Raw genomic sequence first — 12,984 nt, 5'->3', positions numbered from 1 at the left:
AGGCCAGGCTTCTGAGCACATAAACACTGGATGGTTTTATGCATGTCCTGATAATAAAAGCCATGCATTCAAACTTTTCCCACACCTCTGACTGAATTCTTAATTTCTACTTTTTATCACTTTGGATTGAATTTTTTGATATACATTTTTCTTATTCCATTATTTATCAGGATCCCAGTCATAGTCTCATGGCTAGGAAAAAATACTTAACCAGAAGCAGCTCAAGGGAGGAAATGGTTTAATTTGGGGTTACAGTTTCAAGGGGAAGCCCTCATGGCAGGGGAAAGATGGCAGGAGCAGACATCACACCCTCACATTAGCAGAGCTGACCAGCTTGCAGGGCAAGGCTGTCACACTTCAAGGCTCCACTTCATGAATAGTACACATCCTTCCTGAACAATTCAGCCAGCTGGGGACTACGTATTTAAATGTACGAGCCTGTGTGTGTGGGGGGGCAGTAGATTCATGCCACCACTTTCTGACTCCGTCCTTTCCAGTGGAGACCTGCATCTTTGCTTTCAAGGTCAGCGAGGGTCCTGTCCAAGATGACACCCTCATTACCGCATGCCTCAGGAAGTGTTTGCTCTGGAGTAGTGCTTTGTACATTATCAAGAAAACAGATTGGAAAGGAAAATGAGGAAGCCCACCAAAGGCTTTCAATAGTCTGTGACTGATTTCTGTTACATTTCTCCCCACTTACTCTGGCTGTCAGGATGTGGCTCACTTGTTAAGGTTTGGTTTCTGCGGACTCCAATGCATTGCTGAATAGCAACATTTCCTAAAATTATGGGGAGGAACATTTTGCCCCTGCTCACACTGGGTACAGAAAAGTTGGGGAAATACAATGAGATACTGAGTCTTTATTGTTAACGTCCTTAGCAGGTTTCCTCCAAAGACTTCAAAATTAGTGGAACTTGATTAAGAAGTAAGTGTAAGACAGAAAGAGGAAACGATTCATGAAGTACATATAGTGAACCTTTACTGCTCATTGAAGGGGAGTCTCGGTCTCTAGTTTACAAATAAACGTTTTGTTTTGCAATGTTGTGAAGGAACTTTTCCATCACCCAGAATAGTAGTGTTGCTCTAAAGATGAATTCTAGACCTGAAGTTTAATGAATCAAGATGAACATGTGTGGGGTGTATGTATACTGAGCTTGTTGAAATGTGTGTTATAGCTTGTTTCTTTCCTTTTCTGTTAGGTTCTTGTTCATTCTGTTAGGTCCGAAGGGGAAAGCCAAATCCTACCATGAGATCGGCAGAGCCATTGCCACGCTGATGTCTGATGAGGTAGGGAATCAGGAAGGTGGGGGTCCCTGATGTCCTGTTTGGGTAGATGTCACAATTTATGCATTCTGTGAAAATTATGTGGTCACCATATTTCTTCATAATATGACACAAAGTCATTTGTGGCAAGTGAGCAGTACAGTTTTCAAACACCAAGGCATGTGTTTGTTTTGTATTGAATTCTACATATTAGGAAATCTCTACTTTTTTTTTTTTTTTTTTCCAATAAGGACTCACTGTATCTCAGGCTGACCTGAAACTCACTCTGTACACCAGGCTGGTCTTGAACTCATGGTGATCCCACTACCTCAGCCTCTCAAGTACTAAGATTAAAGGTGTGAGCTACCACACTTGGCAATTCTCTTAGGAGTTAAAATAATTTGATACACAGTTGTTTGTGTTACTCTGTAGTATTTCAACACAGTTATACAATTTGGAATTATCTGAGGCACAGTGAGGTAGTAGCCATTGTTGACAACAATTATTTGTATATTTTTAAAAATAGTATAGAGGGGCTGGAGAGATGGCTCAGCAGTTAAGGCTCTTGCCTGTGAAGCCTAAGGACCCAGTTTCAGTTCTCCAGGTCCCACATAAGCCAGATGCACAAGGTGGCACATTCATCTGGAGTTCACTTGCAGTGGCTGGAGGCCCTGGCGTGCCCATTTTCTCATTCTCTCTCTCTCTCTTTCTGTCCATTTCTCTGTCTTTAATAAATAAATAAAAATAAAAATAGCATATATAATTTTGAATATATATGTATATAAAGTGAATATATATGTATATAAAGTGATTAATACTTTGACCTAATATTTGCATATTTTCAGTTGTTGAAGTTGACAGTTAAATATTTTGGAAACCTTTGAGATCATTGTACTATCTTTACCTCCAAAAATATTTCATGTACTAGTTATTGGAATTCAAACATCAATATGCCATATTATTTAAAAATGATACATTTTATAAAATAATGCATTATAAAGTGGATGATATATTTTCTTATGTTTCAAACATACCTTTTTTCTGATTTTCTTTTTTTTTTTTTTTTTTGAGGTAGGGTCTCACTGTAGCCCAGGCTGACCTGGAATTCATTAAGAAGTCTCAGGGTGGTCTCAAACTCATGGCAATACTCCTACCTCTGCCTCCTGAGTGCTGGGATTAAAGGCATGTGCCACCACACCTGGCTTTGATTTTGTTATTTTGTAGAAAGGCACTGTGTATAGCTATTGTGCATCAGCTACTATTACTAAAGAGTGTCTAATCGCCCCTTTAGCACAGTAGGCAGCCCGTCAGCCTCTTCATCTGAAGAGTGTCTGGTGCTCTGGAATTGTCTCACCCATACTTGTAACAGTGTGAAAATTAATAACAACATTCAAGTTTGATAAAACTTCAAATTAGTCATACAGTAGGAAATACTGTTGGGATAGAGAAACATTCATTTTTGTGTATGAGTCTACAATCTTCATGGCTTGGTTTACCAGCAAGAGGAGTGTTGGGATTCCTTCCTTCTGAGGCATAGAAATTCTGTGTGGTTGTTGCTCAATACATATTACTTTATTCTGGGTCTGAGAAAATGGATACATATCATGATATTTCCAAGAGGATATTTGTTTCCCTCATTGCAAGGAGTAATTTGCTTAATTGATGCATGTTTATAGTTCCTTTTAAAATTTCTTCCTAGTGTCAATTGTAAAGGCTTTAGATTTCAAGTAATAGACTTCCAGTGGTTTTATTTTTTTTAAGGGCCTCTTTTAGTAGGTATTCCAGACAGCCCTTTTCTTACATGTCACTAGTTGGGACTCCAAACACTTATTTATGGCGTTATCTGGGGAAAATCCATTGCTGACTTTCTAATGCTATTGCAGAGACAGTAAGAGGAACCAAGAGGGAAGGTGGCATGTCTGCTGCAGAGTGAGGACTGGACCTTTCTGCTGGCCTCTCCTCAACCCCACAAACCAAAGGGCAGGGCCACTTGATTGACACATCTAAAAAGTTCTTTCCCGGGCGAGGGGGTTTAGTGGAAAGCTTTATGGAAAAGGATTGGACAGGGCCATGGCCTCCCCTGTAGGCGGAATGTGATGTTTGAGGTATAAAAGGTTTGGGCTCCGTGAGAAGAGCTTCAGAAGATCCACTGGGTTACATTATTGACAGAAAAGATTGTGTACCCTGCAAACTCCTTCTCTGGAGATGGGCACAAAAGATAGGACATGTCTGCTTCCCTGGTGAGCTAGCTGTTGGCTGGCTAACAGGCGGACAGGTGATCACTTACTGCAGTGCTCTTCCCCTCCCCTCCCTTCTCTTTTCTCTCTTCTGTGCTTTTCTTCTCACTTATCTTCTCTCCCCTCTCTCCCTCTGCTCCTCTCTCTCTGTCTCTCCCTTTTCCTCTCTTTCTTGTCTCCCTTCCTCTCTCCTCTCCCTCCCTTCCCTCCTCTATTTACCTTCTCTATTCTCCTCTTCTCTTTACATCCTCTCTCCTCTTCTATTCCCCTCTTTTCTTTTCTCCCCTCCTTTCTCATCTCCTTTCCTTTCCTCTTCTCTTCCTTTTTGATAGGGTCTCACTCTAACCCAGGCTGACCTGTAATCCACTCTGTAGGCCACCTGGCCTTGAACTTGTGGTGATCCTTCTACCTCAGCCTCCTGGGTACTGGGATTAAAACTATGAGCTGTCACACTACTCAGACTTTTCTTCTTTTTATAATGGCTCACATTATTTGTGTTGTGTTTGAGAAGTTCAGGGTCTGAATCTTAGCCTGACATGAACATTCAGTGTGACTTACTCTTTCACAATCCTTTCTCAGTAGTTTTCAAGTAGGCAATGAGTTGCAGTAGAGCTTTCCAAAGATTCCCACCTGTCTTCCACAACTGTGGTAAGAGGGCCAGAAGGCACTCTGTTTCACAGGTTTTTTTAAAAAGAAAAATTTGGTTAAAATTTACATAATCCCTTCCTACCACCCTTCTTTGCTTCTTCTCCAGGAATCCCGTCTTCTTTCTTACTATTCCCTCTCCCACTTTCATGTACATTTTTCCCTCTTCCATCATCCACAACAACCTGTTCATGGGCTCGATATTCTGCAGGTCTTGTGCAGCTAATGACAGCCGATGTGAAGTCAGGAATGCAGCAGTCGCTTTGTGTCTGGAAGAGGGCATTCCAAAGCACTGCTCCTCATCCTTTGGCTCTCACATTTAAAAAATAACAATATTAACATTATTATATACTTTATAGTATAAACACATTGCATATTTGTCATATTTCCATCAAGTTATACTCCTTTTTACTTTTATTTTTGGTTTTTCTCTTATATAGATCCCTCTTTTCCACCCCTATCCCACTGAAAGGCCTTTTTGGTAGAGTTGTTGGCTCTCATATACTTATTATCCAGTTTTGATTGAAAAACTCATTTAAAAAAAACAGCCATTTCTTCATACCCCTATCTATACTCTGAATAGGTACATATTTTGGAACAAACTGGAAAGAGTAGGAAATATGAAGACATGATCACAGGAATATTGTAGTGGATTGTGAATTGTTCTGTTCAGGCTTAATGTGGCATGATCCCCTCACAGAAAATCTCTCATGAGATCAGCACATCTCTTACCTTCACTCAGGTATTCCACGATATTGCTTATAAAGCAAAAGACAGGCATGACCTGATTGCTGGCATCGATGAGTTCCTGGATGAAGTCATTGTCCTTCCACCTGGGGAATGGGATCCGGCCATCAGGATAGAGCCTCCGAAGAGTCTTCCATCATCTGACAAGAGGTGAGTTGACGGGCAATGGGAGTTTTGGCAAGGGGATGGTGGCAGCTAGGAAGTTCCTGAGGAGGAGGTTGTATTTGGAAAAGAAAGAAAGGTCAGGTCACCACCCAGATAGTCCTAGGTCCCCATTTAACTGTTGCCTCAAACGTGTCACCAGTGTGCCTGGGTTTTGTATTTCCCTAGCACTGTGAAGGGAGTATTATATTCTGATGCTCTTCAGTGGACATAAACCAAACAGCTCAGCTCATGATAGTGGGCTGAATCACAGGTGCACTGTGGAGGTGTTGGGGGACTCCTTTTATATACACGTGGACGTAGTTTATTCAAGAATTGTCCTTGTAGGTTCCGAAATTTAGTAGAGGTCGTCACAGAGCACTGGTTTTCTGGTAACACATCATTTTCCACGTGAAGCAGTTTCCCTCCCATCAGATACGTAGTTAGCTCAACTTTCCTAGTCTTCAATATGTTTGTCTTGCTCTAGACTTAGCTCCACAGGAACTGTCTGCTGGGAAGGGAGAAAGAAGTAACTGCCTTTCTCCCCAAAGTCTCCCACTGCTTAACTCCAGGGGCTCAATGCTGTGAGTGAAGCAAACGAGTCAGTAAATGCGTGTCCGCTTGTGCCTGTTGTCCTGCTCAGGAAGAACATGTACTCAGGCGGAGAGAATGTCCAGATGAATGGAGACACGCCCCGTGATGGAGGGCCTGGAGGAGGCGGGCACGGGGACTGTGAGGAGCTGCAGCGAACTGGCCGGTAACTGACGGACCCTTTGCCATTGACAAGAAGGTTTCTCCTTATGTCTGAATTTGCCTTCCTTGTTCCGATTCACCTTCAGCATTTCATCACCGGTTTGTTCATTGAAAACCCATAAATATTTATAGGCTACAGGCGCTGGTGATGCAGTAACACCATATCCTTCTACCCTTATGGGTCTCGCTTGTAAAGGCGGGAGATAAATACCAAGCAACTAAATAAATGCAGCGATAGCAAACTTCTTTTCATGATAATTCTTTGTTCTCTACCATGACAGTGTCTTTTCTATTTTGGATAAAGTAAAATTTTAAGTATGGTTCTCATTTCATGAAGATGTGGCAGGACTCTTTAAAACCCTAAATATATCTTTTTAAACATGCAATTGAATCTGAATGAAATGAATGTATTTTCTTCTAATGTCCAATTTGAATTTCTCTCTCAAAGTAGAAGGAAATAATTTCCCTACTCATTGTTATAAAAGAACAAGGAGATATGGCTTAGTGGTCAAGGCATTTGCCTGCAAAGCCAAAGGACCTTGGTTCAATTTCCCAGGTCCCATGTAAGCCAGATGCACAAGGGGGTGCACACATCTGGAGTTCATTTGCAGTAGCTAGAGGCCCAGGCACACCCATTCTCTCTCTTTCTCCCCTCTCAAATAAATAAAATAAAATAAAATAAAAAGAACAAAGAATACAAAACCTTTTATGCACTCACACCCCTTTCTGGGTGTAGCCATGCATTGACTACTGATGGGGATGTGGTCTGAGAACTGTGTCTTTTGGGTTATTTGCTCCTCATGCAAATGTCATGGAAGGCACTTAAGTTATGGGGGCCAGTAAATCACTCATTGTGGCCTCTTGAGACAATGAACAGATAAGGTAAACATTACATGTAATGTGATATATAGTTTTACAGCACATTCACTTTTTATAATCAGGAATATACTCTTAAGCAACAATAAAAAAACATAGTGTAACAAATGCATAAACTGGTAACAGTCATTGGCTATCATCATAAGAACTGTGTATGGTCTGTAATTACATATATGCTTTTATACAACCGATAGTGTTGTAAATTTGTTTATGCCACCATCTCCACAGTGCCTGATGCATGGGTTCTACTAGAGAACATTATCATGGCTAATGTTGCCAACTAGGCAATGGGAGTTCCCTTGTAGTCCTGTGAGACCACACCATCATAGATGAGGGCCCCCAGTGACCTCACTGTCATTATGGGGTGCTCTTCACAAACTCCACGAGAAATAACCCTTTGCATATTTATGGATGTCCAACATATAGGATTTGATGTTTTGATTTGAGTCAGATTGTCATTTCTTCATTCTTCCTCATCTCCCCTCTGCATACACCCTATCTCCAGCATACCTTCTATAAAATCCCTCTGTGTATCAAGTAAGCACAAAGGGGTCACCAGGTGTGGCCAAGGTCCAGCAGGTGCACAATCCTGAGGAAGGGTGACACCCCAGAGAGGAGATCTGGGCACTGAAGTGAGAGACTGGTGGGCCTGGGAAAGGGGCATTCTGGGCAGACTCTATGCTCTGCATGCAGGAGGCTGAGGCTTGAGGCTGGTTTGGGAGGGAAGTAGACTGACATTTGTATCTGTCATGTATTCCGCGGGACCTTTGTCCATCACACACCTGCAGGCCTTCATTCCTTAGTGTGTTCAGATTCCGATTCCGTAGTCACCTTCTCAGAGAACTAGTCAAGCCTCCCTCGCTATAATCCCAATCCTTACTAGAACTACATAGCCCCATCCCTGCTTGATTGTGCCTTGATTTTCTTCTGCTGTATTTACTTCTCTATCTCGTTTACTACTTCCTTCTGATCCTCAGAAGTATACTTCGTGAGGGCAGGCCTTCAGAGCCTGGTTCACTGTTGTTCCCCAGCACACTGGGGAAGACGTTCAGGAAACAAGCGAGTGAGGGTGGAAGACACTCTGACGAGATCACCAAGGTCTTTTTGATATGTTCACATGTTTTGGATGTTTACCTTTAGAGGCTGGAGAACTTTACCTACACAGCTCTCTCATCTAACTGAAATTGGGTGATCTTAGAGAATGTGGCACTTACTCTGCTAACTGAAAAAGGCAGACAGACAAAGATGCATTTCTCCACTATTGTTTTCTCATCTAAATGAGATTATCTTAACTAGTATCTTGTCATTGACTCAGTCCTGTTAGGCTCGCAATCTTTGGTGAATTATGTCTTGAATCTGATGGTCTTTTATTTTATATTTATTCACACACTTGCTCTCTCCCTACCCAGGTTCTGTGGTGGATTAATTAAGGACATAAAGAGGAAAGCACCATTTTTTGCCAGCGATTTTTATGATGCCTTAAACATTCAGGCTCTCTCTGCAATTCTCTTCATTTACCTGGCAACAGTGACAAACGCTATCACTTTTGGAGGACTGCTCGGGGATGCCACGGACAACATGCAGGTGGGTCCAATTTGGGGAGGATATACAAATAGTCCGGCCCAGATTGTCTTCCTCACCCCTATGGCGCGGCTAGGAGCAGATGGCCTTTCAGTTACTCAGCGTGATTTTCTTTCTTTTTTCTGCATGCTGCAGTTTGCTTTGCTTCGGGCTGGCTGCTGTATTTCTGGCATGTTAGTAATTACAAAAATAGCACGCTGAAATCTGGCTTGAGTCACAAGTGGGGAAAAGAAGGGGAGGAAATGAGGAACAACAATTCTATTTGGGCAAATGTGTATCAGCTGCTAAAATTTTGTGCAATGCACAAGGTCTAGACCCTCTACTGTTTTGAGTATATGGACCATCTTCTGTTGGCTGTGATGATCAGACCCTTTGGGAATGCTTAAACACCTGACTGCCTCTATTCTAACATGACCAAATCCCAGTCACCAACCCATACAGTGATCTGTTCAAGGTTGGATTACTTGTCTCCCGGCAGAATTTAGCCAACAGTGTTTTCTTCTATACCTGGACCTGTCTCTTATTAAGTTGTGAAGATTTTGGCATGGATAACTTTGTCCCATTATTTGTGACCATAATTTGTTTGTTACTTTGAAGGTAGTGTTTGCATTCCTTTTGTGCCAGTAGCAGCTACAATTTTAGTAAAAGATGTTCTTAGAATCAATCAGAGCGGAATGGGCAAAGTGACTTTTAGCGGCACCATTCATTTAAAAGTGCATTGTGATAAGTACTGAATCCATAGTGAGTGAAGCTGATGTCCCCGTGTAAACATAGAAGCCCATCTCAAGCCCTTTGCCGACTCTGCCCTGGTGTCCTGAAACCCACTGTCCCTCCACTCAGCACTCATGAGCTCTGCCAGCCAGTTGTCATTCCTTCATTGCAGCTAACTCCCCAGCGTCACTTCTGATCCACTTCTGCTTTCTTCCCTGGATATGTCTGAATTCTAGATTTCTTGCTAAATATAAAGTAAGGTGGAATCTTTAACAGTTTTGGTGTTCCAGGTAACAAGGGAAAGTTACCTTAGACAGCTGCATTTTAGTTTAAGAATTCTTATCACGGGCTGGAGAGATGGCTTAGCGGTTAAGTGCTTGCCTGTTGACGCCTAAGGACCCCGGTTCGAGGTTCGGTTCCCCAGGTCCCACGTTAGCCAGATGCACAAGGGGGCGCACGCGTCTGGAGTTCGTTTGCAGAAGCTGGAAGCCCTGGCGCGCCCATTCTCTCTCTCTTCCTCTATCTGTCTTTCTCTCTGTGTCTATCGCTCTCAAATAAATTAAAAAAAATAAAAGCCAAAGGACCCAGGTTCAATTTCCCCAGACCTACGTAACCCAGATGCAGAAGGTGGTGCATGCATCCAGAGTTTGATTGCAGTGGCTAGAGGCCCTGGTGTGCCCATTTAAAAAAAAAAAAAAAAAAAAAAAAAGAATTCTTATCAGTAATCCCATATCTATTGCTATAGAGTTATATAGAGGCTTGAAGCAACTACTTTTTTTTTCAATTTTTATGTTTTTGCATGTGTGTGTGTTACATGCACATGTATGTGTCCATGCCACACCTTATGTGCTCGGCTGTGGCAGGGAGCACCTGGCCGAGGAGATGGGAGTAGGACATTGGGCGTCCCACTCCATCCTTCTCCTGCCCCCTACTTGAGTTGGACTCTTACTGATCCTGGAGCACGCGGTGTTGTTCATGAACTCTGGTGCTTTTCACGTCTCTGCTTCCCTACAGGACGAGGGTTACAGATGCAAGTGGCCATGCCCAGCTGTTTACACGCGTCCTGGGGACCGGCCTCGAGTAGTCTCGCAGGCCTCGTCTTGCCCTCACACTTGTATAGGAAAGTGCTCTTCGTGGCTGCCCATCGTCCAGCCCCTGTCTTGACTGTCATTCTTTTGCTGGTCAGCGGGCTCAGCTGAGTGGCCCTCGCTGCTCCTTCATGCACTCTGCCGCTGGGCGGCATCGGGGAGTGACGCTGTCTGATGGCTTCTGCTCTCCTGCCTAGTGCCTGGCCTGGAATGTTGGCAACCCTTGGATCTGGCCACTCTCACACTCCTTGTCCACGTGGTTAGTTTGGGTGTCCTTGCAGCTTAGGCATTGTGAGACTCCAAAGAGCCGAGGCTTCAGGGACAGAGGCAAATGGCACCATGTCTCTTCCTATGTGAGTGTGTGCTGAATGTTCTCCTTTCTCTGACCCTTGAAAACTCAAACTTAATAAAACCTCCTGATTTAAATATTTCTACTGAGTAGTATTCTTAATACAACCTTGTGCTGGTCAAAGAAGGCGCATTTCTGTGTGACCCCAGAGTGACCTGTGGCACAGGCATAGAGAACAAGAGGTGGGAGTCGGGACTGACCTGTATGAAGAGAGCTTTGCCGGCCACTCTGCCATGACCACTCGTGCTCACTCGTGAGACGTATCCAAGTTGGGCAGCACTTCCTCATCTAGCTGTGACATAGTGTTTACTACAGCAAACCATTCAGGAAAATAGATGGAGAGGGAAGTGCTGGGGAAATACCACGAGGCAAGGATGAGGACATCAGAGAGATCTGTGGTTTTCAGAGGACGGTAAGAACAAAACCATCTGTGTGTCGCAGGGTAAAGAGTGTCTTGCCCGGAGAAATTTTATAACTATTTCTTTTTCATGGACAGTCTTTCTCATTGAAATGACATGGTGGCACTTCCTGTGTGTGACTTCAATGATTTTGTTTTTGCAATGGAACTGTCATGTTTTGCAAACTCGTAAGATTGGCTTCTTCCTTTTGGTTTTGGTAGTGCTGTGAGTTGAACCTAGGGCCTGGTGTAAGTGCGACAAGGGCTCTGCCACTGAGCTACACCTGTAGCCCAGATTTACCTGCCGAGTGAAGCATCTGAGAACAAGGAGGACTGTATCCGAGTTCACTTTGAACCCTGCTATGCGAGTTAGTTTCTATCCAAGTGAGTCCAACTAGACTTCACATATACGTGCACCAAGGGATTTCCCCCTGTTGTTTATGACCTGAGGAAGTTTCTGGATTCAGAAGTCATCTGGAGAATCATGAATAGGTGAGCACCTCAAGATGTTAGGCAGTACAAAAGCCAAGTGATTGGTAATACTCTTGGGAGTGGGTAATTCACAGCAATGTAAACATATGAGGATATTTTTAAGGCATAATTTGATTATCTTATTAATAGGTTTTGTAGTCTCCATTGATAAATTTGTCAAAACTGTGACCACATTGTTTGAAAAGTTGCTGTCAATGAAAATATTTAAGAACATATTCTTTCTCTCACTTATGAAGCCTTTTTCACAAAGGAACTATATTGGCAAAGTCTTTCTAGGCTCAATTGGCACTTGCAGGAGCCACAGTGGGTCAACAGTGAAAAAGGGCAGAAAATGGGTGATCTAGAATGCATCTTTGCTGAGCTGAAATCAGTGAGTACTGTTTTTATGTTTCCAGGGCTGGGGAGTGAGTGATTTAATATAAGAGTATCTCACAATGTGTAGGGTACACACACTCTGATACCCTGGCAAAAGAAGTCTTGGCTTAGCAACAGGACAACAAAACGCAGTGTAGACTCGGACTAGACACCCAGCACCACATGGCTGTGGCCATGTAGACTCTTCTGCCGGCTCCTGTTAAAGGGCCTTGTCTCTCTGAAGAAGAAAATTTGCATGTAGTGTTTCTTTATGTCATATAACCCATAGGTTAGCTGTATAAAACAAATATCTTGCCTACTTATTTATATATTGATGCCCATTATTATATAATTATGTAATCATATTGTTACAGTCAGGTTTGCATTGCTGGTAGAAATTATCCAATCAAGAGCAGCTTGTGGGAAAAAAAGTTTATTTTGGCTTACAGACTTTAGGGGAAGCTCCATGATGAAAACAGTGGCATGAGCAGAGGGTGGACATCACTCCCTGGCTCACTTAAGGTGGACAACAGGAAAAAGAGAGTATGCCAAACACTGGCATGGGGAAACTGGCTATAGTACCCATAAGCCCGCCCCCAACAATACACTGCCTCCAGGAGGCGTTAATTCCCAAATGTCCATCAGCTAGGAACCTAGCATTCAGAACACCTAAGTTTATGGGGGACATCTGAATCAAACCACCACATTCCGCCCCTGGTCCCCATAATAATCATCCATGATGTAAAATGCAATGCATTCAGTCTAACTTTAAAAGTCTTCATAGTTTTTATCAATCCTAATGATGTTCAAACATCCCCATAATCTAAGGTCTTTTAACTAAGCCATAACGCCAAAACATCTCTCCCCAAACCCATAATGACAGAATAAACAGTGTCACTGCAAAAGATGACATTGGGCACAGCAAAAAAAAAATATTCAGCCAATATAAGATTTAAAGCAACTAGGGTAAACATCAAACTCTGTAGTTCTAAGTCCAACAACTCTAGCCAGTGACAAGTCTCCAAGTCAATAATTCTAACCAGTAAGTCTCTCGTATTCCAATTCCGCCCCTCCAACTAGGCTACTCACAGTCCTAGAAAACTTTATCTGGGGCCGGCACCTCTCCTTGGCAGCCATCTCATGGTCCTGGCATCTCCAATGGATCTTCACTGCAATCCATGGTTCATCCTCATGGCCCCAGGGGCTCTGCATGCAGGCATCCAGCAAACCTGCTACACATTGTCCATTTCCAAAACACAAGACCATGTTGCAAACTCAATGACCCTCTCTTTCATGCATTTCTTATACTCCACAATACCAGGTAGGGTGCCAATTTGTTAATCCAGGGGG

General features: G+C 43.0%; 1 protein-coding gene across 1 annotated transcript in view; it reads left to right on the top strand.

Moving 5' to 3' along the window:
• Slc4a4 (solute carrier family 4 member 4) overlaps positions 1-12,984 on the top strand; it is a 352,960-nt gene that overhangs the window by 244,076 nt on the left and 95,900 nt on the right. Inside the window, exons 9-12 of the mRNA XM_045161217.1 lie at positions 1,200-1,287; positions 4,888-5,042; positions 5,677-5,790; positions 8,072-8,246. Coding sequence (XP_045017152.1) covers positions 1,200-1,287; positions 4,888-5,042; positions 5,677-5,790; positions 8,072-8,246 — 532 coding nt within the window. The remainder of the gene's footprint in view (positions 1-1,199; positions 1,288-4,887; positions 5,043-5,676; positions 5,791-8,071; positions 8,247-12,984) is intronic.

The sequence above is a fragment of the Jaculus jaculus genome, chromosome 11 (genome assembly GCF_020740685.1).
Source record: "Jaculus jaculus isolate mJacJac1 chromosome 11, mJacJac1.mat.Y.cur, whole genome shotgun sequence".
Classification (NCBI taxonomy): domain Eukaryota; kingdom Metazoa; phylum Chordata; class Mammalia; order Rodentia; family Dipodidae; genus Jaculus; species Jaculus jaculus.
This window is presented reverse-complemented; position numbering and strand designations above follow the sequence as displayed.